Source organism: Hibiscus syriacus, unplaced genomic scaffold (genome assembly GCF_006381635.1).
Source record: "Hibiscus syriacus cultivar Baekdansim isolate YM2019G1 unplaced genomic scaffold, ASM638163v2 tig00110202_pilon, whole genome shotgun sequence".
NCBI classification, from domain to species: Eukaryota; Viridiplantae; Streptophyta; class Magnoliopsida; order Malvales; family Malvaceae; genus Hibiscus; species Hibiscus syriacus.
The window spans coordinates 589,865-612,940 of record NW_024062625.1 but is presented as its reverse complement, the minus strand read 5'-3'; the positions used below and the strand labels follow the sequence as shown (position 1 = coordinate 612,940).

The 23,076-nt window shown below is 34.3% G+C and overlaps 1 protein-coding gene, 1 long non-coding RNA gene and 2 pseudogenes across 3 annotated transcripts; 2 read left to right on the top strand and 2 right to left on the bottom strand.

Moving 5' to 3' along the window:
* Positions 1-2,526: 2,526 nt before the first annotated feature.
* On the bottom strand, positions 2,527-6,056 carry LOC120219020 (probable LRR receptor-like serine/threonine-protein kinase At2g23950). 2 transcript variants are annotated; one of them, XM_039215886.1, is made up of 10 exons: positions 5,707-6,056; positions 5,483-5,615; positions 5,303-5,374; positions 5,040-5,183; positions 4,735-4,806; positions 4,406-4,647; positions 4,169-4,300; positions 3,736-4,080; positions 3,239-3,618; positions 2,528-3,131 (listed from the first exon to the last, which is right to left on the bottom strand). In XM_039215886.1, the coding sequence occupies exons 1-10, from the start codon at positions 5,792-5,794 to the stop codon at positions 2,745-2,747; spliced, it is 1,995 nt and encodes a 664-aa protein (XP_039071817.1). In that variant the 5' UTR covers positions 5,795-6,056; the 3' UTR covers positions 2,528-2,744. The 2 variants fall into 2 exon arrangements, with proteins under 2 accessions (XP_039071818.1, XP_039071817.1); XM_039215887.1 differs by lacking the exons at positions 5,303-5,374; positions 5,483-5,615; positions 5,707-6,056 and having other exon boundaries at positions 2,527-3,131; positions 4,735-4,867; positions 4,908-5,160.
* A 7,645-nt stretch (positions 6,057-13,701) lies between these two features.
* LOC120219032 lies at positions 13,702-15,926 on the top strand (annotated as a pseudogene).
* Positions 15,927-16,782: 856 nt separating this feature from the next.
* LOC120219019 lies at positions 16,783-18,297 on the top strand (annotated as a pseudogene).
* A 3,113-nt stretch (positions 18,298-21,410) lies between these two features.
* Positions 21,411-22,340, bottom strand: LOC120218967. The gene is made up of 2 exons (XR_005525272.1): positions 22,051-22,340; positions 21,411-21,902 (listed from the first exon to the last, which is right to left on the bottom strand). It is a non-coding gene; the product is annotated as an uncharacterized LOC120218967 (long non-coding RNA).
* Between the last annotated feature and the right edge of the window lie 736 nt (positions 22,341-23,076).

Sequence of the window (23,076 nt, the reverse complement as noted above, 5' to 3'; positions counted from 1 at the left end):
TTGATTTAAGTTTAAATATATAATTGATGATTAATTTATTTATACTTTATAATAATTAAATTTAATTATGATTATAATAAGAGAAAATAACCTCAGTGACAAAAAATCTTAGATAATATACGATTTTGACCAACTTTTTTTGGATTTGCGAAAATGACCAACAAAATCGCAATGCGATCTCTAATTCGCATTGCGATCTCCACTATCGCAAATTCACGTTGCATTTTGCATTGCGATGGTTGAAAATCGCGTTGCGTTTTTCCATTTCGCGTTGCGATAGATGGAGATCGCGTTGCGATTTTCCATTTCGCATTGCGATAGATGGAGATCGCGTTGCGATTTTCCATTTCGCGTTGCGATAGTTGAAATCGCAACGCGATCTCCATCATCGCAAATTCGTGTTGCATTTCGAGTTGCGATAGTTGAAAATCGCGTTGTGATTTTCCATTTCGCGTTGCGATAGTTGAAAATCGCGTTGCGATTTTCCATTTCGCGTTGCGATAGTCTACAGTTGTCGTTGCGATTTTCCAAATTCGTTGTGATAGTAAAAAAAAAAGATTTTGTTTCTTAAGAATTTTCTCTAAAAAGATAGTATCCGCGCGGACGTGTCGAAGACACGTACGACCACGACCACGACCACGACCACGACCACGACCACGACCACGACCACGACCACGACCACGACCACGACCACGACCACGACCACGACCACGACCACGACCCGAGACGAGACGGACGACGGCGGCGGTGCGCGAGAGTCACCCTTGTTCTCTATCACTCAACAAGGAAGTGAGAAAGCCAAGCCTTAAATATCATTCCCAATAGTGTTTCCAATACAATGTGGGATTGAGCATTACCAACACTTGTTTCCAATACAATGTGATTATTCAGGAAACAATTAACAATCATGCACCTTAAAACAACTGAATCAACAACCAATTACATTAGTATTATACGATTAAATATGTCATAATTAAAAGTCAATCTACAATCAATCGCGATTATTGCAATTTTAAGCAAAACATTCAAAAATAATATCACTATTTAAGGCTCAATCCCACATAGTATTGGGAACAAGTGTTGGTAATGCTCAAATCCCACATAGTATTGGAAACACTATTGGGAATGGTATTTAAGGATTGGCTTTCCCACTTCCTTGTTGAGTGATAGAGAACAAAGGGGACTCTCGCGCGCCGCCGCCGCCGTCCGTCTCGTCTCGTCTCGTCTCGGGTCGTGGTCGTGGTCGTGGTCGTGGTCGTACGTGTCTTCGACACGTCCGCGCGGATACTATTTTTTTAGAGAAAATTCTTAAGAAACAAAATCTTTTTTTTTAACTATCACAACGAATTTGGAAAATCGCAACGCGACTGTAGACTATCGCAACGCGAAATGAAAAATCGCAACGCGATTTTCAACTATCGCAACACGAAATGAAAAATCGCAACGCGATTTTCAACTATCGCGACGCGAAATGGAAAATCGCAACGCAACTGTAGACTATCGCAACGCGAAATGGAAAATCGCAACGCGATTTTCAACTATCGCAATGCGAATTAGAGATCGCAATGCGATTTTGTTGGTCATTTTCACAAATCCAAAAAAAAATGGTCAAAATCGTATATTATCTGAGATTTTTGGTCACTGAGGTTATTTTCTCTTATAATAATATGAATATATTACAAATCCCAACTGTAATTTTTAATGTGATTTACCTTATATTACAAATCTGTATACTTGGATGATTATTTTACTATGCAAAAGGAGAGAATGAAAGAAAAAAAACTCCATTTGCCTGTCACTTGAAAAGAAAATTGATGTACGATATTCTTTCAGACAGAATGTGGGAGACATTAATCACCGCAAGGAGAGTGAAGTTTCTGTCCATGAATTAGGCCTAAAAGGCGTTTTAAAGCGGCGGAAAAATAATATTAAATACATATTCTTAAATAAAAAAATTATTAATTTAAGAATTGAATTTATATTTAATAAGATATATATAAATTATTTGGGTAAACTATGTCCCCATTGTTTTCGGTCTGACCGATTTTGGCCACTAATTTTAAAATTAAGGATATGTGGTTCTTAACATTATCGATCAGTTCGATTTTAGTCCATAACGTTATCGATCTGTTTGATTTTAGTCCCTCAGCCGTTAACTCTCATTCGATTTTAGTCTCTTAGTTATGTCACATATTTGTTAAGGGTTAACGTCAAAGGGACTTAAACCAGACGAATTGGTGACCAAATTCGGACATACTCTAAACAAAAAGGACTATTCGCATAATTTATCCTTATTATTTAACTATAATTGTTATTAAAGAAATTTTAATAAAAAAGTAGCTAAAAATTTAATACAACTAATAGTATATAATTTTATATATCATAAATGAATCAAATAACAATATATCATTAATTATAAATTTAAATAATATTTAAAATAATTATGATGAGTTATCGTCATCTATTTTGTTATTATATATCAAGAAGTGAGAGATATATTTTTCACACTTCAAGGACCTTGCAAATATATTATTATTTTTAACAGAGTAGAGTCAAAACATAATGTTTTGAATTACTGTCTCACACTTGGGACCAGAGTGCAGAGCATCTGATGTTCTTAAGCACTATTCAACTCCTATTGTGCTGCTCTTTGTAACTTTCCCATTTGACAGACAGATGATTCAAAACACCCAAATAAAAGCATAAAACAGTAAAATTGAACCATATAAAACTTGTTGTGATGTTTATCTTGGACCAGAGAGTTCCATGGCACAGTAGTCCAAAGAATATTCATCATCTTCATCCTCACCCATGCTTGTGCCTAACATGTTGCTCGATTGATCATGATTTTTTCCATCATGTTTCGATCCCATGGTAGGGTTTGGCATGCTTTTGCTACTGAAGTTCATGGTGGGATTACTATGATTATGCGATGCTGCCCATTTCTCAGCAAGTCCATCTCCTTCCAGCATCCGGACAACTTCGGACATTTTAGGCCGGTGGACCGGAAGGTATTGAGTGCATAGTAAAGCCACTTGGAGCATCTCTCCTACTTCAATCCTGTCATACTTGCTCCCTAGCTCTCTGTCCACTAATGCTTCCACTTTCTTTTCTTGCTGGATTTTCTTCACCTGTCACAACAAATTGCAAATGTTTTTCCATCACTTTTCTCATGTAACAAGGATTTGTGATGGAAAGCAATAGCTTAGTTTGTTATATAGCTGGTGAGGAAACTAACCCACTCAAGCATTGCTCCATTCTCACTAACTGTTTTTCCAATCTTCAGAGCTCTCATTCCAGTAATAAGCTCTATCAAGAGAATGCCGAATCCAAACACGTCAGTTTTCTCCGAAGACTGGCCGGTTGAGAGGTACTCTGGTGCAATATGCCCAACAGTGCCACGGACAACAGTGGTCACATGGGAATCAGCATGATCAAGGAGCTTTGCAAGGCCAAAATCACCAACAATGGCTTCACAGTAATCATCCAGAAGGATATTAGCAGCCTTCACGTCCCTGTGAATTATCTTTGGGTCACATTGCTCGTGTAGATACAGAAGCGCCCCCGCTGCTCCAATCGCAATCCTCTTCCTCGTATTCCAGTCTAGTGCTGGTTTTCCTGCCAAACCCCATTTCATTTACATAAACAGATATGCTAAATTACACTAAAAAAACCGCCTGCATATTCATTAACAATACTTTTTCTTTGAAAAATAGTTCAGGTCTTTGTGCAAACCTCTAAGCCTGGATGCAACACTGCCGTTAGACATGAAAGGGTAGACAAGAAGTCTCTCATCATAGGTAGCACAATACCCAATTAAACGAAGCAAATTACGGTGAACCGCCAAGCTGATCATCTCCAACTCAGTCCTGAACTGCGACTCGCCAAAACTTCCTGTAAAGTCTTTCAGCCGCTTCACCGCCACAAGAGTACCGTCTCCTAACTTCCCCTTATAGACGTTTCCGAAACCTCCGTAGCCCAGTAAGTTATTGGAGCTGAAGTTGTTTGTAGCAAGCTGTAGTTCCCTGAAAGTGAAGATTCTGAGATTACCTAGTTTTGCGAGGCCCTCTTCTTGTTTGTCTGCAACAAAAGTGTGACAACATTAAATCACATTGAATAAATGCATAAAAGACAAACTTTTTAACATCATTATGTAGTTGTAACTGACCATTAATATTTAGAACTGTAAGCTTTCTGCGTTTCTTTCTGTGCCAAAGTAGTGCAAATGCTAGGAGAATGAGCGAGGCAAAGCCGAGGCTGATTCCTAGTGCAATTGCTAACTTCTTGTATTTTTGTTCCCCTAATACATACGACAAAAAAGCAATATATATATATATATATGTACCATTAATCAAGAGTGTAAAAATAGTAGTGGAGAGTTACAAGGAGATTTGAAAAGAGTTACCATTTGAGGAGCCAAGGAATGAAATAGGAACAACATTGGCTGATCCAGAGCAAACTTCACTGGAGCTGCTTCCGCAAATCAATGGATTTCCCATAATACTACCACAGGTTTGTAAAAATGGAAAGTTCAGAAGTAAATAATTATAGTAACTGATAAGAAATAGTTGTAGCAAAGAAATTATACTTGAAAGTTTGTTAAGGAACAATGGTACAGGTCCTGTGAGATTGTTAAAAGACAGGTCCCTGAAACACCAAGAATCAGGCTTTAAAATAGAGACACAGTACAGGGATAAGAAAGAGATGGGAAAAAGGAAAGAAATCCACACTCACAAGAAATCAAGTTGAGGGATTTTTGCCAAAGATGAAGGAAATGGTCCAGACAAACTATTGTTGTTCAGCCTCCTACTCTCATTACAAGACCAACACAGTATCTCAGATTTCATAAACAGTGTTACAAGACAAAGATATCACAAACAGAATTTGCAAAAAAAAATGAAACCACGTAATTTATATGTACATTTGTTACTATAATATAACACACCCTCCCCTAAAGCAACCACCTTCTTTCTTTTTTTCATCTTTACTTTTCTCAGCATCCAAACATGAAACAAAGAACTAATCCGTGAAACACTTACAGGTATTGCAAACTATTTGACTGTCCAAATGACCCTGGAATTGGACCGGAAAATAGATTGTTAGAAAGATCCAAAATCTCCAGTTTTAGAAGAGTCTCCAGCTCGGGTGGGATTTCACCAGATAAGTTATTGTTTTGCAACAACCTTGAAGTTCAACCAGCAATTTCAAACATAAAACAAAACATCAAGATCAAATATGCAAATAAGGCTTTTTTAAATGAAACCATAACACAAGGAATACAATAATTCGGTCTTCTTCTTACACTTGGCGAAGATTGGTGAGATTTCCTATTGCCCCAGACAAAGTTCCTGATAAAGACTGGCTTGGAGCTCCCCTGAACGAAACAAACAACATTATTATAGAGTAAATTTACAATGTTTTCAAAACAAGTATACATTTAAAAACAGTAAACACACACACACACACAAAGAGAGGAACTGACAGGGTCGTAACAAGGTTTTCAGAAGAGCAAGTGACCATAGCCCAGCTACAAGGATCAACAGAGTATTCATCCCAGTTGTTCAACGCCCCATGCGGATCATTCAATTCTCTCATTATACTTATCAATGCTACCACTGTATTCCACCATGAAACAAATCGTTCAAAAAACAAAAAACTTCAACACCAGCCAATGAATTTCAGAAGTTTGTAGTGTTTTTTCTTTACCTTCAGGGTTACGAGGCTCATAAGACAAACAGACTGTAGCAGAAGATAGAACGAAGAAGAATAAGAAGAAAATAGAAAAATGACTCATTTTTATGACTTAATGATAGTAATGGTAGTAAAAGAAGAACATTTTCTCTGGTTTTGGACTAAAGGATTTTAAGCTTCAAGCCAAACCCAGAAAGAGAAAAATGAAAACTCAGTCTTAAACGGAGCCCCTCACTCTTTTTCCACAAACACATCTTTTGAAAGAAACAACACTTTAATCATGTACCACCAAAGACCAAAGTCTCACTCTCTCTCTCTCTATAATATGAAGGGAAAAATCCAAAAACTAAAAAACTCTATTTTTGTATGTAGCAGAAACCAAGACTTCAAGAGAGACGTCATTTAAATATTGTACCCATTGCTTTTCCTTTTAGCTTGGTTTTTTGACGCCGTCTATGTTTTGCTTTAGCAACAGCCTACTAGTAATAATCTGACCACATATCATCATTATGTGCATGCTTTTCATCTTCAAAAGAAATTATATTCTCCCAACCCTGAAACTATGTTTCATCCATGTTTATCTCAACTCTATATTAGTAATCATTAGCACTCTCCTGGGAAGTCAAATCTTAATCAATTGATTCTTTAAAATATACAAACGTTTTAATTGAATTTATATTTTTGATATTCCTAACATTTATAAACAGAAATTAAGTAGATTATTATACGTTTGTTTAGGTATAGAAGCAAAAAGAATAAAGGGAGAAAGAAAAGTGGTGAATGATGGGTGCATGTGGAAGAATAAAACGAAAGGGGGGATTGGGAGTATGATTCTTTAGGGAATTGAGCTCTACTTGTTTAATAATTGGTCTCAAGTGGACTTGTCCATCTCATGACATGAGATGAGAATGTTGTGTGTGTGGGCGCATATTCTTCATTAGTATATACTATCACATTATCTAAAGTATATAGTACTTAAATTATTAATTTTTTTATTTTAGTATTTTAAACTTTCATTTTTTTAAAATTATATTGAATGTTTGCCTCGTTGTTAAAAATTTAAGTGGTATTTTTATGGGTAAATTACATCATTCATCACTCAATTATCTTCTCACTCATATTTTGGTCACTGAAGTTTAATTTTTTTAATTTAATTACTTAACTTTCAACTTACTCCTATTTTAGTCACTCTAACTTTCAAATATAATTTTTTTATTTTAATTATATATTAATAAAATAATAATGAAAGATGTCATGTCACACAACTTATTAATAAATTAAATTAGAGTGATTAAAACATGAACAATTTGAAAGTTGAGTAGTCAAACTGAAAATTTTTAAACTTTAGTGACGAAAATATGAGTGGGAAAATAGTTGAGTGATAAATGATGTAATTTACCCATTAAAAGTCACGAACAACCGTTCGGTTAAGTTTTTAACGATAGAATATCAAAATAAAATTTAAACTAAACATTGGGTATGGTTTTGAAAAAAATAATTTTTTAACTATTAAAATAGAACAAAAGCAATAGTCTAAGTACTAAACATGTAGTTTACCCTATTATTTAATTATCATAAAACTCACTGCCTTATGGGACCAGACAAATAATACTCATTGGTTTTTGTCAACGCTTCTGCAATTGGAAGAATTTGGGCAGCTTCGTGGGATCTAATTATTCTTTTTATAATTTAATCCCTTATCATTTATGTCTCTTATAATTTAGTCTCTCAGTCTATTGCACCGTTTAGTCTCCCTAGTAAGTGTTTTCAATTGAAAATTTTGATGAAACTGGGTTGTCGCATAATTTCTTTTACAATCTGGTTCACTAAAATTTACGTCTCTTACAGTTGAGTAGAGAACAGTACATCAACTCTTTAGTATATATTCTATGAGCTATTTGCCTCTTTTAATTGTCTTCTAATATTTTGAATTTCTTTTCTTGTCATATACAAATTATGACTAAACAAATCCAAACCATATGACTAAAGTGCATGAATGTTAAATTCATATGACTAAAAGAAAATATGAAATCTATTTTTATGACTGAGAAATACTGTTTAGAACTAAAAGGGACAATTTATAAGAATTGTATTAAAATTAATCAATGTATTTGTCCAATCCATAGCTAAGGGACACCCCACAAAATGAAAACAAATCCAAGCAAGGGAGCAAAATGAATGTATGGCAAAGGAGTGATATTGATTAGCCTGAATGGAAATAGTTTCGAATTTCTACGTTTGAAGGTGGAGTTCATCATCATGCATGGGGAGGTCGAGATGTGGGAGTTTGGGCTTAGGCCCACACCAATGGCTCTAACAACATGATGTTGACACTTTCATTGAGTGGAGTGGGTATATCATTGAAGTCGAGTGTTATTGGCCATTGGCATGCGCTGCTATAGTGTTTTCATTATATGTCAATTTTATTAGGGTAAACTACATTATTAGTCACTAAATTGTAAGATTTTCTTGTTTCAACACATAACTATAAATTATTTCAAATTTCAATAAATTTTTTGAATTGGTTTTTTGTCACTAAACTATTAAATCATTAACAATTGAATAACGTGACATTTTGGTATCGATGAGGAAGCTAAAATATATTTTTGTATTCATTTGTCCCGACATATTATTTTTTCCACCTCGTCATCTTTTTCATCAAAATTTAGAGATTTATTTCACTCAAATTCATTTGTCACAATAAACTCTCATGATTCGATGTCTTTCATGACTACTCTAAACAAATATATATATATATATATATAATTTTTTATAATTTGGAGGTTCTTTGATTTGATGGCTTTTTGATATTTACTTTTAAATTATAAACAGTGAGAAATATTCTTTTGAGAGAAAAAAAACAAATAAAATACATTGAAACTAGCCTTATTGAAGACTGGTAGATGAGATCAAAGCATCAAAAGATTAAATATTTAGAGTCAAATGCTAATGTTCTTGAATTGTTCCAGTCACAAACGACGATCAATGGGGGGGGGTGACGATTGATTGATAGTAGTGTTTTGATTTAAGCTATATATATTCAAGATTTAAGCTATATGTTTCAGATTGAGTTTATTGTAGTTATGAATATACTGTAATTGTATTCATATAATTTTAAATTAATTTGTTTAGGGATATTTCGAGGTATACTCTCTTAGAAGAGATCGACCAAGCAAAGTAGCAAATGACCTTGAAACTTCATGTTTATTGGCTCTTTCTAATATATTCATTATCCAACCTTTTTGCTTTTATTTCTTCAAGCTTTTGCTTGTGAAGGACAACTTTTTTATTATTTTTATTAGAAAATAATAATTCCAACCGAAAATCTCAAACAGAAAACCCAACAACTTTTTATACCGATAATTAATTCATGTGTGTAAAAGTGGTAGTGGGGGCTGAGTCTTTGCCCAGGAGGATGGCATGAAGGATAATGGCATGGAGTTTGGACAAATAAAAAAAAAATATAAAATAATTTGCATAATCTTATTATTAAAGACGTCAAAATATACATTAGGTCCCTATATCATTAGTATATTTGGAATTTACTCCTTTTTAAAATTAAAAGAATATCAAATCCTTATCAACACCTAGATTGGGAGGGTCACCCTTATAACGGGCCTTTACAAAACCCGATATAGATTAGTCAATCAATAGATTATATATTAGTGACTAATTAAAAAATTTGTTATAATTTTAGTCTCAAGTTTAAATTTATTTCATCATTTTTTATTTCATAACTTTAAGTTAGCATATATTTTTATTTTAATATGCCATATTAACAACATAGCATAAGAATTTAACGGTTTAACTAACTAGACATGAATTTTTAACTATGTAAATAGAGGAAAACACTTGAAAATAAAAATTAAGATGAATAAATTTTGAATCTATAGAAAATATAGGGACTTGAAGCATAGTTGACCTATTAAAAGCATTGATTAGCTAGAATAAAATAGTTGGGATTCTGAAAACCTCACTAGCCCAATTGACCCCTCAATTTGGCGTTTCCATCAACCATGTCTAATAAAATAAGAGAATAGTGATTTATTTTATTCGTATAAATCCAAAATCTTACTAAAATAAATGGAGGGGCGAAGACTACTCAAGGGATATGCTCAACTTTTCCTGATATTATGTTTTGTATGTCACTTTGTGATTTGTTTTAACATTGTTTCGATTCAAATTCAAATTCAAATAATTAATCGGTCATTTAATCGTATCGTTTTTTCTTCCATTTATATTAAAGATTAAATTTGACATCGTCATAACTGATCAAGATTATGTTTATTTATTATTTTGTTGGTCTTCCATGCTTTGGATCATCGAATTCAAGTTGGGAGTTTTTGGATGGATTTTAACTTTTCTTTATACGATCATTCTATAATCTTGAGGGACTAATTGTCTTGTATTCTTGGTCAAAAAATATTCTAATTATATATTTAGTTTCTAAATATCATTATAATTTAAAATATTTTATCTTTTTAATAAAATTAGTTAGTCTATTTACATAATAATTTTAAATAATTAAAATCAATGTGATTTAAATAAATAAAAATTCGAGTTATAATTTTATTAAGATACAAAATTCAGAGTTGCCTAAACCCAGGCCGAGGCCCTAAAAGAAAAACGAGGAGATCTAAGGAGGGGTTGATGAGAGGCATACGACAAAATCATAATATTCAATGTTGGATAATGTACGACTTTCGTTAAATAATTGGATCTCCGTCGATTGTGGGTTACATTTAATATTTCTGATTCTTTTACACTTTGACGATGGGTCTCATGATTTTTAATTGCTGTGTCACACGGGGTTTCATGTTGTCTAATAAGATACAAGTACCAATCACATACAATATACACGTATTTTAATTGTATTTTCAGAGTGTACCTTCCTATTTTAATTGTTATCATTCGATGTCTCAAATTCGAGTATCAAATATTACAAGAATATATGAACTTTCATTGTCAAATAATTAAATATCTTTAAAACACATGTTATCTTGTAAATCAATCTAAATAAATAACAACAACAACAAAACCCTATTCCCATATGCAATGGGATAAGTGGGAGGTAGGGTAGTAAGCTACCCCCAATGTCAGGTTGAGAGCAGCTTCCGTGGAAGACCTCCGGCAGTTAGAAAATTTAAAATAAAGATAAAATGCAATGCATGTATAAATAAATAAATAAATACATAGTTGAACAGTCTTCATATGCGTTTCTGTAATGGGAAGCAATCCATGCAACTAAATCCCTGGGTAAAAATCTCTGAATATAGACAGAAACGTAAGATCCGACTAAATTTAAAAAGAGTAAACCTGAAGAGAATGATACACAGAAGTCAACGATAGCAAGCTACTAGAAGGAAATAAAGTCAAATGGGGTAAAACCTAAACTAAGCCTACACTACTGTGCTACCCTAGTTCTAAGTCTTCTTAAATTCGAACAAAACGAAAAAATAAAAATAAGTCATGAAAATTACTACAAAGACAGTTTTAGAAAAAGAAAAAAAAAACAACAGCACCCATAGCCGAGGCCATTGAACGGGTTTACTAATGTCATCGTTTTAAACAATTTATTTTAGGATATTCATAAAATTTTAGAACAATTGATGTTAAAATAAAAAAAAATTATGTTCAAACAATTTAAATTAAATTATTAAATTTGTTATAAGTCAGAGAATAAGAATGTAACTATGTAAGCAGTGAAAATATAAAACAAATATTAAATTTGTGATTTAAAATTGTACATTTTTATGTATTTTAAAAAATATAATTATTTTAGAAATATTAGAAAAAGTAGGAAAAAATTTTGGTTATTGAGAGGTAAACTGAAATATTAATCATTAACTTAACGTGTATAATATTTATTTTATATTTTATATTCTATACTTATACTTTTTAAAATTTTAATATTAAAACATTTAATAATAATGTAACGATCATCTATAATTTCTATTCAAATAAACAATATAATGTGGCGTGGAGAATAAAATAATGTACATTAAATGTGATATTACTGTCATTAGTGAGATCATGTAGCAAAAACAGAAGCAAATGCCCGAATCAGCATTGGTGGTGATAACATTAATGGGTGAATTGCATGATACATATACTATAATAAATACGCATATGTATTATGCATGTGCATGGACGGATACAAAATTTTATGTTAGTGGAGGTGAATTTTTAAAATTTTAAAAAATGACGAACTTATAAAATTTCAAGATGACAAAATAGACTTTTAATAAAAAACATATAAAAATATAATAATTTAAATTTTTAGGAAGACGCTTATCCCCATTCGATTCATCCATGTGTGTATATCACTCCTAAATTTTCAACACAACATAATAGTATGAATATAAACATGAAAATAGCATAATAAGTATCTTATACTTGAAATCAACAAGTGTTTCAGTTGTAGAATATAATATTTTCTCCTTATAGGTTTTGGGTTCGAGCAGTTATGTCTGCAGGGTATATATGTTGTCGATTGGTTAAAAAAAGTTCTAAACATATATTGCCCATTATAATCATATCAAACTATTAAAAAAATCCTATATTTATTTACTAAAAAACAATGATAAAATATACTTAAAATTATTGAATTAGTCTTTGAACATATATTACCTTGTATTCATCTCATATTAAAAAAATATTAAATTATGCTCAAATAATTTGTTAGGTCATTAAACTTTTAAAAATAAAAAAAATTGTTTTTAAATTTAACAAATTATTATAGAATGATTATTATAAGATATTACAGTACAAAAATAATTTAATGATGATTTTATAATAATAATAAAAATGTAAACATTGTTTTATAATAGTTTGATAGATTTAATTACAAAAGGAAAAACATGCATGTTCTTTATATTAAAATCATTACAACGTGATATTCTAGGACCGCCTTACCATAGGATTGTTAAAGCCTAATCCTTTCGATTAGCTTTTTTTTATTCAAAAAATATAATATTTTATGTTAGATACAAATTTCTAAAAAAATTATTTTAAAAATTATAAGATGTAAATTATAAAATTTTAGGAATATAAAATTAAATAAATCATAGAAATATTTAAACTGAAGGTAAGTATTCCATCACACTTAGATCTATCATCGACTATAATTATTTATTTGTTAATGAGAAAATATTGTTAAATATAAAAGAGATTGGATTTGGGAGCAGATCACTATATAAAATTAGGACCACCTCCCCAAGTGTACATACATAGTTTATCCATGATTAATTAGTATATTAATATTAGTTTAATACGATAGACAAACAAATATCATTAAGTTAATTAATATTAGATGAAAACAAATTTAGGCCTCCAGTTCAAGCAAGCAGTCAGCAGCCGAAAGAAACCAAAAAATAAAAAATAAAAGTTTGGTTAAAGATATGTTTTAATTTATGGCTAAATTACAGTATCGTACAGCTGTGTCTCACTTCAAACGGATGATAATGAAGCCCCTATTCATTTCCCTCACCTATACTAAATTGACAGAATTACAAACGATATGATCAAATTGTATAAATATTATATAAGTCTAATTAAAATATTCATAAAGAGATGAATGTTATAAAATTCGAATCCCGGTATCTACATCTTATTATCCTTACAATTTCCTCTGACTGTGATTATTATACATTTGACATCTTTTTCATGATCAAATTTGTATCACAAGATATAGTTGTTGTTTTTTTACTTCATCTACCCTTAAATAAAAAGAATAAATTTTGAAATATTCATATTCTAAACTTATTTATTATGTGTATTTAATTTTTTATAATATCATAATTAAAGACGAACATATAATTTTATGTCATGAAAACTGAATTTATAAAATTTAGAAATATATACTTGTAAAATTTCAAAAAAAAAAAATATATAAAATAATTATTTAAAATATATAAAATTTTGAAAATTTCAATAGACTACCCGCCCCGCCCATCCCTTCATTCTATAAATACCCTGTTTCCGCACTCTTCTCTCACTCGCACAAAACAGAAAACCCTTAATCACTTATTCCGGTCCGTCTCAATCTAAATTTCTCTGTTTAAAGTATCCCTCATTTTTTGAATCGCCGTCTCCGTGTGCCTCTTCTTTTCTGCTTAAACAGTTTTTTATATATAAAAAGGTCTGGTTTATTGGTTAAGAGAAAATCCATTTAGAGTTGCATCTCCGTTAATCAGAAGCTTTTACGAGAACGGTAAGTTCGCCATCTTACAATATGTTTAAGCGGCTCCGCATTCGATTTGTTTTTGTTTGTTTGTTTGTTTTTTGGTTTAAAGAATGGTTTTTGTTTGTAATGTTTCAATCTCTGCTGAGATTCAATCTTTTACACGAAATTAATAGATATTGTTTGGTGTAGGAAAGCGTGGATGTTGTAATGGAGACCAAGGGTCGCAAAAAGAGTAGTAGTAGTATTCTTTACAATACGAAGTTCCTCTCGGTTACAGCATTGAAGATATTCGTCCAAACGGTGGCATCGAAAAGTTCCGATCTGCGTACTCCAACGTATGTTTCCCTTCATCATTCTTGGATTTTGGTAGCATTTTATTATGTTTTTAGGCCTAACATTTTGTTTCTTCGTTTTCTTTTTTGGGTTGCAGTGCGTTAGAATGCCATCCTGATAAACGCCTGTGCAAAATGGCACCCCGAATTTAGATTTGATTTTCTTCAGCCTCTTCTTTTTCTTTTTCTTCTACTTTCCCCGTCTCAGATTTAACGAGTATTTCTAACTGAAGCATCCCTTGAACTATAGGCTCCTTAACCAGTGATATTGCCAATATCGAGCTTCTCTGTAATGAAAATGGCTATGGATTCACCACCTGCTCCTTCACCATAGGTTTTGAAGGCTTCGAAAACGTTTAGAAATCACTTTCCTTGATCCTCCAATCTTCAATGATCCAAAAGGTCTCCGAGCTCTATCTAGAGCACAACTCGATACAATCCTCGAACCTGCTTGCTGCACCATTGTTTCTCAACTCTCGAATTCCAACTTCGACTCTTACGTTCTCTCAGAGTCAAGCCTCTTCGTTTGCCCAAACAAGATCATCCTGAAACATGCGGAACTACAAAGATTCTCTCATCAATCCCCCCGATTCTCGAACTCAGTCAGTCACTCTCACTCATTGTGTCACGAGTCAACTACTCACGTGGCACCTTCATTTTCCCTGATCACCAACCTTCCCCTCACCGTAACTTTTCTGATGAAGTTACAGCATTAAATGATCATTTCTCTGATTTCATCACCGAGGCTTATACAATCGGCGATCCTATGCTTCAAACTCGTAGCTGGCATGTTTACTCGGCTGTAGCTAAATGTTCACCACCGCTGATAGAAGATCAGGGGGAGAGATCACTCTGGAGATGTGCATGACAGGGTTAGATAGAGAAAAGGCATGCGTATTTTACAATAATTCTGGAAACGAGAATCGCTCGGCACGTGAAATGACGAAACTGTCCGGTATTGCTGACATTATGCCGAGTCACATGATATGCGACTACGAGTTTGACCCTTGTGGGTATTCGATGAATGGGATCGAAGAATTGGCTTACTCTACGGTTCACGTGACCCCAGAAGATGGGTTCAGTTATGCTAGCTACGAGGCCATGGGGCTCGATCTGGAGACTGTCAAGCTGGAACCTTTGGTTAAGAGGGTGCTGACATGTTTTGGTCCGAAAGAGTTATCTGTCGCGATCACATGCCGTGGTGGGGTCTGGATCTGGGCCATGGAATGTGTTGACATTGAAGGCTACAAATGTCAGTATGCAGTGAAGCAGGAACTGCCAGGTGGTGGGTGTGTGGTTTACAGGACTTACTCCTCCGTAGGCGAGAGGTGCACGGTTCGCATCCCAACTAAATTGAACATGCAGCAGCGATGCTGGGAGGCTGCAGCGGTGGAAGTGGAGGAGGAGGAGGTGGTTGGTGGGGCGGTGGTTGTCAGTGTATATCGTCAGCCTGATATGAAACAGACCCTCTGTCCATGTAGCCTGTCAGTCACAGTCTGTCATTGAGTTATTTCTAGTTTCGTGATTGTCAAATTTTTTTGGCACCAGTATAAGTTTTATTAGGTCGTGTGCGGACTAGATTGGTGTCTTTTACAATGTTATTGGTAAATAAAATGGTTTGGCAATGGCATCATCTTTGTTTAGGGGTTCCCCACGTGAAGCTCGCTGCCAGTGTCCTTTCCATGCCTGAATTTTATGATTTGATTGTATCCATTGATTTCCGTTGAATGATTATATTATAAACACGATTTATCGTGGAATCTCTCTTTTATGCTATTCCAGATTACTACAATAAGATTTTTTAAAATAAAATCATGGACTTAAAATAATTTAACGATTGGATCAAAATAAATCTTTAAAAATCATAGATTTGTATATATGTTGTATAAATTTATTCCTCTTTTTAAGAAATAAAATTTTAATAAAATTACTGATAAATAACAAATATATGAATACTATATATATTTTTTAATAATATAAACAAGTTATATTTATTTACAAATAATTGCTTCTGAAGTTGAATTTGAATTGTACAATTAATAATTAATTTCAATTAATAAATTTCTACGTTTGGTTGCGGTTTTATCAATCTTCAAATGATTGTGCATTTTTTCTCTTTTACTCCTTGGGGTTGGCTAAAGTGTTCCCCTTTTGCTAGCTAATTAATGACTAACATTAAAAACAAATAAGAGGCAGTGTTTCAAATTAATTTATAATTTTTTTCATTCAAATTAAGATAAAGTGTAAAGTTGGAATATCAAATATTATATTAAAACTATAACAAGATGCCAACGTAAGTTAGCAAGTCGAATATAAGATTACATTAAAAAAAAAGGCAAAATTGTTGGTTTTCAATGCAATGATAAAAATTTTCTATCTTTAATTGACAACAAAAATTTTGCATTGGCTTTGTTTGAATTCTTTTAGATATTCATCATCATATAAAAGATTGGAGTTTTAGGCCATTCGTGAGCCACTCGTTTCCAATACAAAAATGTATTGTTGGGTTGTGAATCAGCCCAATTAATTCTTCGTGGAGCTAATCATGACCGAATACATAGATGGGCGACGGCACGGCCCTTTATCTGAATTCAGCTCTTCCTCCGCCGCTCAAAATTGAAAAGTGAAGCTTCCCCTTAGACCCATCACCGCTAAATTAACAAAAACGAAACTTCCCACATCAATCGCAAAGGACCGGACCGGATCTCTTATTTATTCCCAGTTTCAAAGCGTAAACCTTGATATCTGGCTGGTGAAAAAACAATCCCACTCTCACTCCAAATCTTCGCTTCCCCGAGTCTCCTGCAATGGGTGAAACGGGTAATTTCCTCTCTGTCATTCTTGATGGCATCCCCAAACAGATCTCAACTTATTTCTAACTCTGTTTTCTTTTGTATTTTTTTATGTAGATTCTTTCTTCTCGAACAAATCTGCGAAGATCTTCGTAGCCGGTCACCGAGGCCTAGTTGGTTCAGCTATAGTCCGCAAACTCCAATCTCTGGACTTTACCAACATCGTAGTCCGCACTCACGCCGATCTGGACCTCACCCGCCAATCCGACGTCGAATCCTTCTTCGCCGCTGAGAAGCCTCAATACGTCGTACTTGCAGCCGCGAAAGTTGGCGGAATCCACGCCAATAATACCTATCCGGCCGATTTCATCTCCATCAACCTTCAAATCCAGACCAATGTCATCGATTCCTCGTACCGCCATGGCGTCAAGAAAATCCTCTTCCTCGGATCCTCCTGCATTTATCCCAAATTTGCTCCGCAACCCATCCATGAAAAAGCGCTCTTGTCCGGTCCCCTGGAGCCCACCAACGAATGGTATGCGGTTGCCAAGATCGCAGGGATCAAAATGTGCCAAGCTTACAGAATCCAGCACGGGTTCGATGCTATTTCCGCTATGCCAACGAACTTATACGGCCCCAACGATAATTTCCATCCGGAAAATTCCCACGTTTTACAGCTTTGATGAGGAGATTTCATAAAGCCAAAGTGGAAGGAGCAAAAGAAGTTGTTGTTTGGGGAACCGGGAGTCCGTTGAGGGAATTTTTGCACGTGGACGATTTAGCTAATGCCGTGGTTTTCTTGATGGGGAATTACAGTGGATTGGAACATGTGAATGTAGTAGTGGAAAAGAGGTTACCATCAAGGAATTAGCTGAGTTAGTGAAGGAAGTTGTTGGCTTTGAAGGGGAGCTTGTTTGGGATACTTCAAAGCCTGATGGGACTCCTAGGAAACTCATGGATAACTCGAAGCTTGCTTCATTGGGGTGGAGTGCCAAGATTTCATTGAGAGATGGGCTTGTCGATACTTACAAATGGTACTTGGAGAATGTCAATCAATGATGCAGGTGATATTGGCGGTTTTTTCCCTGACGAGTATTTTGATTGGGGTGTTTGTTGTTTTCTGATGTTGTCATCATTATTTATGCTGCTGTTATTGTCATGTTAGGATATGCCATTGAATAATTTGAGGTTAATTGTGTACCAATTATCTGGCATCCAAATTGAGCATAAGGAATTCCCCTGTGGTATGTTGGATTGAACTTTCTATCGTGGGATTGACTTGAATTTTTTTGTTTTAGTCTTGAACTGGATAAGTTATGTTCTATTATGGTTGTGATTTAATATACTCATCTTTGTTTGAAGGGAATTCATGAAACAGCTGAGGTTTCTGTTAAAATCTGGAATAATGTAATTACTTGATTTTGCCATCATTAGTAATGTTACTGGGTTTACTGAAGACATAACTTTTGTAGTTTTTGAAATGTAGCATGTTGGGATGATATGGTAAGCTGCCATGGGCAGTTGAGCCTTCATATTAACATTACTATCATGTATGAGAAATGATTGTTGATAAAAAGGTCACCCCTGTTGGCATGGATCATTAGTAAGGTTGTTCAGTTCATGCTGAATTTTGAGTTTAAATAATTAATTAAATATTTATATTTTTTAAATAGTCCAATATTTAGGCCTCTGTTAATATTTAGTTCTGGTTCCGTACCTACACTTGCCGTTGCTTTTCAAATGTTTTCTTTTTCATGATTGATTTATTCTTACAGGCTTTTATGCATTTTTTATGTTACCAACATGTTTTATCATGAACTTGAAAGATTGAATGTAAAAGATTCTTCTGTTTCTTCACATATAAAAGTATGCCTATTATGGTACAAACTGTAGAATGGGAGAGGGATATGTGTGAATTTGGTAACCTTATTTCACCTATGCATATCGATGTCCATGGTTCCTTATCTATTATGTTATTATACCGTTACACTTTCTGTCTGTATCACCCCATATATCACACCTTGCTCATTCTAGACTTTGAACTCCAAAAATCCAAGATTATAGTCTGAATCTCTAACTGCCAAGGGACATCCATGGTTGTGGTTTAGCAATTACCATTTTGGAAATGTGTCAAAAGCACTCGTGGCTGCAGTGTAAATTTCATTTTGTTGACTGAAGCAGTAGATGTTAAACGTTTAAATTATTATCAAATAGTTTCCTACTACTAGATTGTATTTTGATCCGAATGAATTTGATGCTTTAGCACCCTTCATTCTGGCAACGTACGCATCCCACTCTTACAGTTTACCTCCAGTATGTGCTAAATTTATTTGATCCATGCCTTGGCCGTATCCCACCCTTTCATTTTAAGGGTTATTAGACGAGACTATCGAGAAAGTATGATAGAGTAAATATATTAACTCAATCCTCATGTAACAATATTATTTTTAAGTTTATTTAATGCGGTTGTTATCGGGAGACCTGCGGTAGATCTGTTTTTATTAAAAAGGTGAAATTCTGATGTGATTGCTCGCTTGTCTTTGCATTAGTTGGTGTTTTAGAAATTAGAAAGACCTGATAAAGTAAAGGGGTCTCACCCGATTTGCTAATAGCCCGAAGGACATAAGCTGTAAAGCCACTACGCGGCATTCTCGTCACATCACACAGCCTACAATCCATGTGTTTTATTATTTATTTATATAAGCTAAAATGGAAGAGAAGGAACTACCAATTCAAACTTTAATTTTAGATTACTAAACTTCAGACAATTTTACCAAGAAAAGACGGGAAGTTTTAAAAATGTATCTTAATTTAAGGTTAAAAAACAATGAAAATGAATGTAATTTAAAATATTAAAATCTTTATAATATTTTAAGTTAAAAACAATATAATATATTATAAAAATATATAGTATTTTAAACTACACCCAACCTAAAATATTAAGATTAAGTCTATTTTCACAGTTCTTAAGCCACACCCACATCTTAACATGCCGCACAACAGTACTTCCCAAGAAAAGATGGATGCAATTAGTTAATTTACAGAGGGCAGGGTACATGTATCTCTTCAGGTCTATAAATTACCATTGGTGACGACGCCAACAACAGGGGAATTGGGATAGATCTTCATCTGACCAGTTCAAAAGGTACGTAAACTTTAATACAAGGGGGAGGACCCTGTTCATCAATTACCACTCTTCTCTTATATGCTTTCATTACATCTAACTTTAGGCCTCCCCAAATTGGCTGGGTTTTGAAACAAAAACTCGTAGACAAAACAAATAATAGCAGAGGTGGTTCAGGCTAACAAACAAAAGCATAGGCGTTAGGATGTGTAGTTTGAGACAAAACATTTTGCCTACAGCCAAGTGCTCAGCTCAGTACCGGGTTTGCATCCACAATTTAGAATTTTGAGTCATCAAATCACTGTTTGGAATTTAATTATTTCTTTGCTAAAATCTGTCTTCAGCTACCACATAAGACAAGATCATAAATTTGCTGACATGTGCCACCTCTGTTTTTTTTATTTGGACAACCACCCGACTCAATGCTGACTCAATTTTAATTATTTTAAATATTTATTTATTTGACTGAAATTAAATAAAAATGCTAAATACATGATAAAAGAAAGTATTGTGATCCGAAAATGTAAACAAGATAAGCATGACAAGTAAGAAGAAAAAACTAATATTTTAGAAATACATGAACCCATCTCACAGAAATTAAAAAAATCCCTTAAACATTCTGATAAACACATTATTATGTTCTAATTATTGTTTACCAAAAACAATCAATAGAACAATTTGGGTTGTTTTATTCTATTTTGTTATTATCATTGAGAAATTACCATCATTGATGAAAAGGCCCCACCCACCAAAGATAACAAAACATTGAAACACACCTAACCTAATCTAAACTAAACATAAGCAAAAAACACAACCCAGATTCACGTGCATACCAGAAACCGAAAAAGGAAGCAGAACCCATAATTTGCAGTGCAGTGCAGTGCAGCATGACAGGACACTTCCATGAATCCCAAACCCCATACATCATCATCACCACCCAATTACCTCAACTCTCTTGTCTTTCCCTTTGTTTTCTTTCCCTGTTTCTCAGAATTATCAAAGCTGCATTTTAAATATATAGCCCAAACTTAGACTCTACTTCCATGGTGCCCAACGGCCAAATCTAGGTGCTCTCTAGGCCTGCAGTTTCCCTTCCCTCACATCAAAATCACAACGCTATTAACATGAGAATAAATGCATGAGAAGATTGCAAATTTATTACAGGAATGGAAAACCCTAACAACATATACATCTTTCATCAACTAACTTTGTATTAAATAGGTGTGTAACAATACTAACACATATTTACTGCTCTATTTTGTAACCTTCTTTCTCATGATTTTTTAACCTCAAGAAACAAGCACAAGCACTAACTAAAGCCAAAAGAGGAAGTTCGCATCACTAAAATTTTAAAATTAAGAGAGGAAAAGATCAACAAAGAGAGCAGCAACATACCCATTGCTCTGACCAACATTATGGAGAAACAATGTTAGCACTAAGCAGCAAAAAAATATTTAGTGTATTCATAAATGAACAATAAGATTGAGCCGATTCCACCAATATCACCACCGCGGCCGCCGCCACATCCACCATCTCCCATCAGCGAAAGCTGAAGAAGAAGAGAGCTTGCTGCAGAGATTGGAGTTTGAAGAAAATGATAGGCCTTTTATAATTGCCCCATGCTTCTTCATATGAGCATCCGAAGCCCATTTGCTTCACATAAAGTCTCATGAAAAAGCTCAATCTTGCTTCAATTCCCATTGTAGATGGATTTACAACTGTAATCTCCATATTCCACCACTCTTGAAGAGAGCTTTCGCCCTCACAGCACCTCAAGCCTATCATTATTATAACACACAAAAGCACAAAGAATGAGAGGGAAAAACGAAGTAAAAGCAGCAAAAGATACTATTCGGAGATTTAAGAAATGGTCAAAAATCAAAGAGAAAAAACATAAAATAAAGCACATGGGTTTGGTGTGTGTACGTTTTGATTGTTATTTTCTGCTGCTTTTGCTTGGGCAGATATTGCCTATGATGGGGTTTCCTTGTCCTAACTTAGAAAGAAAAGATTTAGAGAGATTGAAAGAGTGAATAAAAAGAAAGATAACATTCGGAAGGAAGAGGAAGAAGAAATGAGGTAGCTTGCTTATGTGGTGTCTGTACACTTAAAACATAATGAGGCCAAGTAAATGTGGGGAAAAGAAAGAATAGAGAGCGGATGGGTGTTTGTTGGTACGGTTTGGAAGGGAACGGGGGGGACATAGAGGGGGATTGGTTTTTGCCATCACCACAACTCAGCTTCAGCTGGTTCAACCCCAAAGTTTCACTTTACTTGCCCCAGATTAGCTAGATTTGCGCAAGCAAACTTTGTCCTCTTCTTTCCTTGCCTACCCTTCATCTTTTCACAAATTCCCTCTTGCCCCCCAAATGTTTTGGATTATAATTAAATAATCTCAACACATTACCGTAATTTTCTCTTTAATTTTTAACTTTAAAAAATTAATGCGCAAGTTCCCCCCCCCCTTCATTCTGACTGTACTGATGAAACCAGCAGCAAGGCCGAGGTGAGATTTATCGAGGCGACCACCCCCTATGCCTCCACCACCCAGCTGTGGTAATCGGCCTAGACAATAACATCCGGTTTTATGGATTCTAGGGAGTGTAAGTGGCTAAGCCGCATGAGAGAACCTACATCCACTTCAGTCCGTGTCTTTGTTCAATGTGGATGGGGGTTTTGGGAGTTGGGACTTTGGGGTCCCCTCCGGTCAAATGATGCCTACTCACTTATCTTTTTTATTGTGGGACTAACACCACCGGGGCCTCTCCTTTTTGAACCCTGGGACCAATGCCTACCAACAGGGTTGTTCCGCCATTCAGCTCTACGGAGGTTAAACAAATTTAAAAGCCAAAAAAAAAAAAAGTGTACCCCGGATTTCACGTATCCGTCTTTTACAGAAAGTCTCGAGCGTCGTTGAATCTCCTTTTCCTCTTTCCCGTCTCTGCTGCTGCT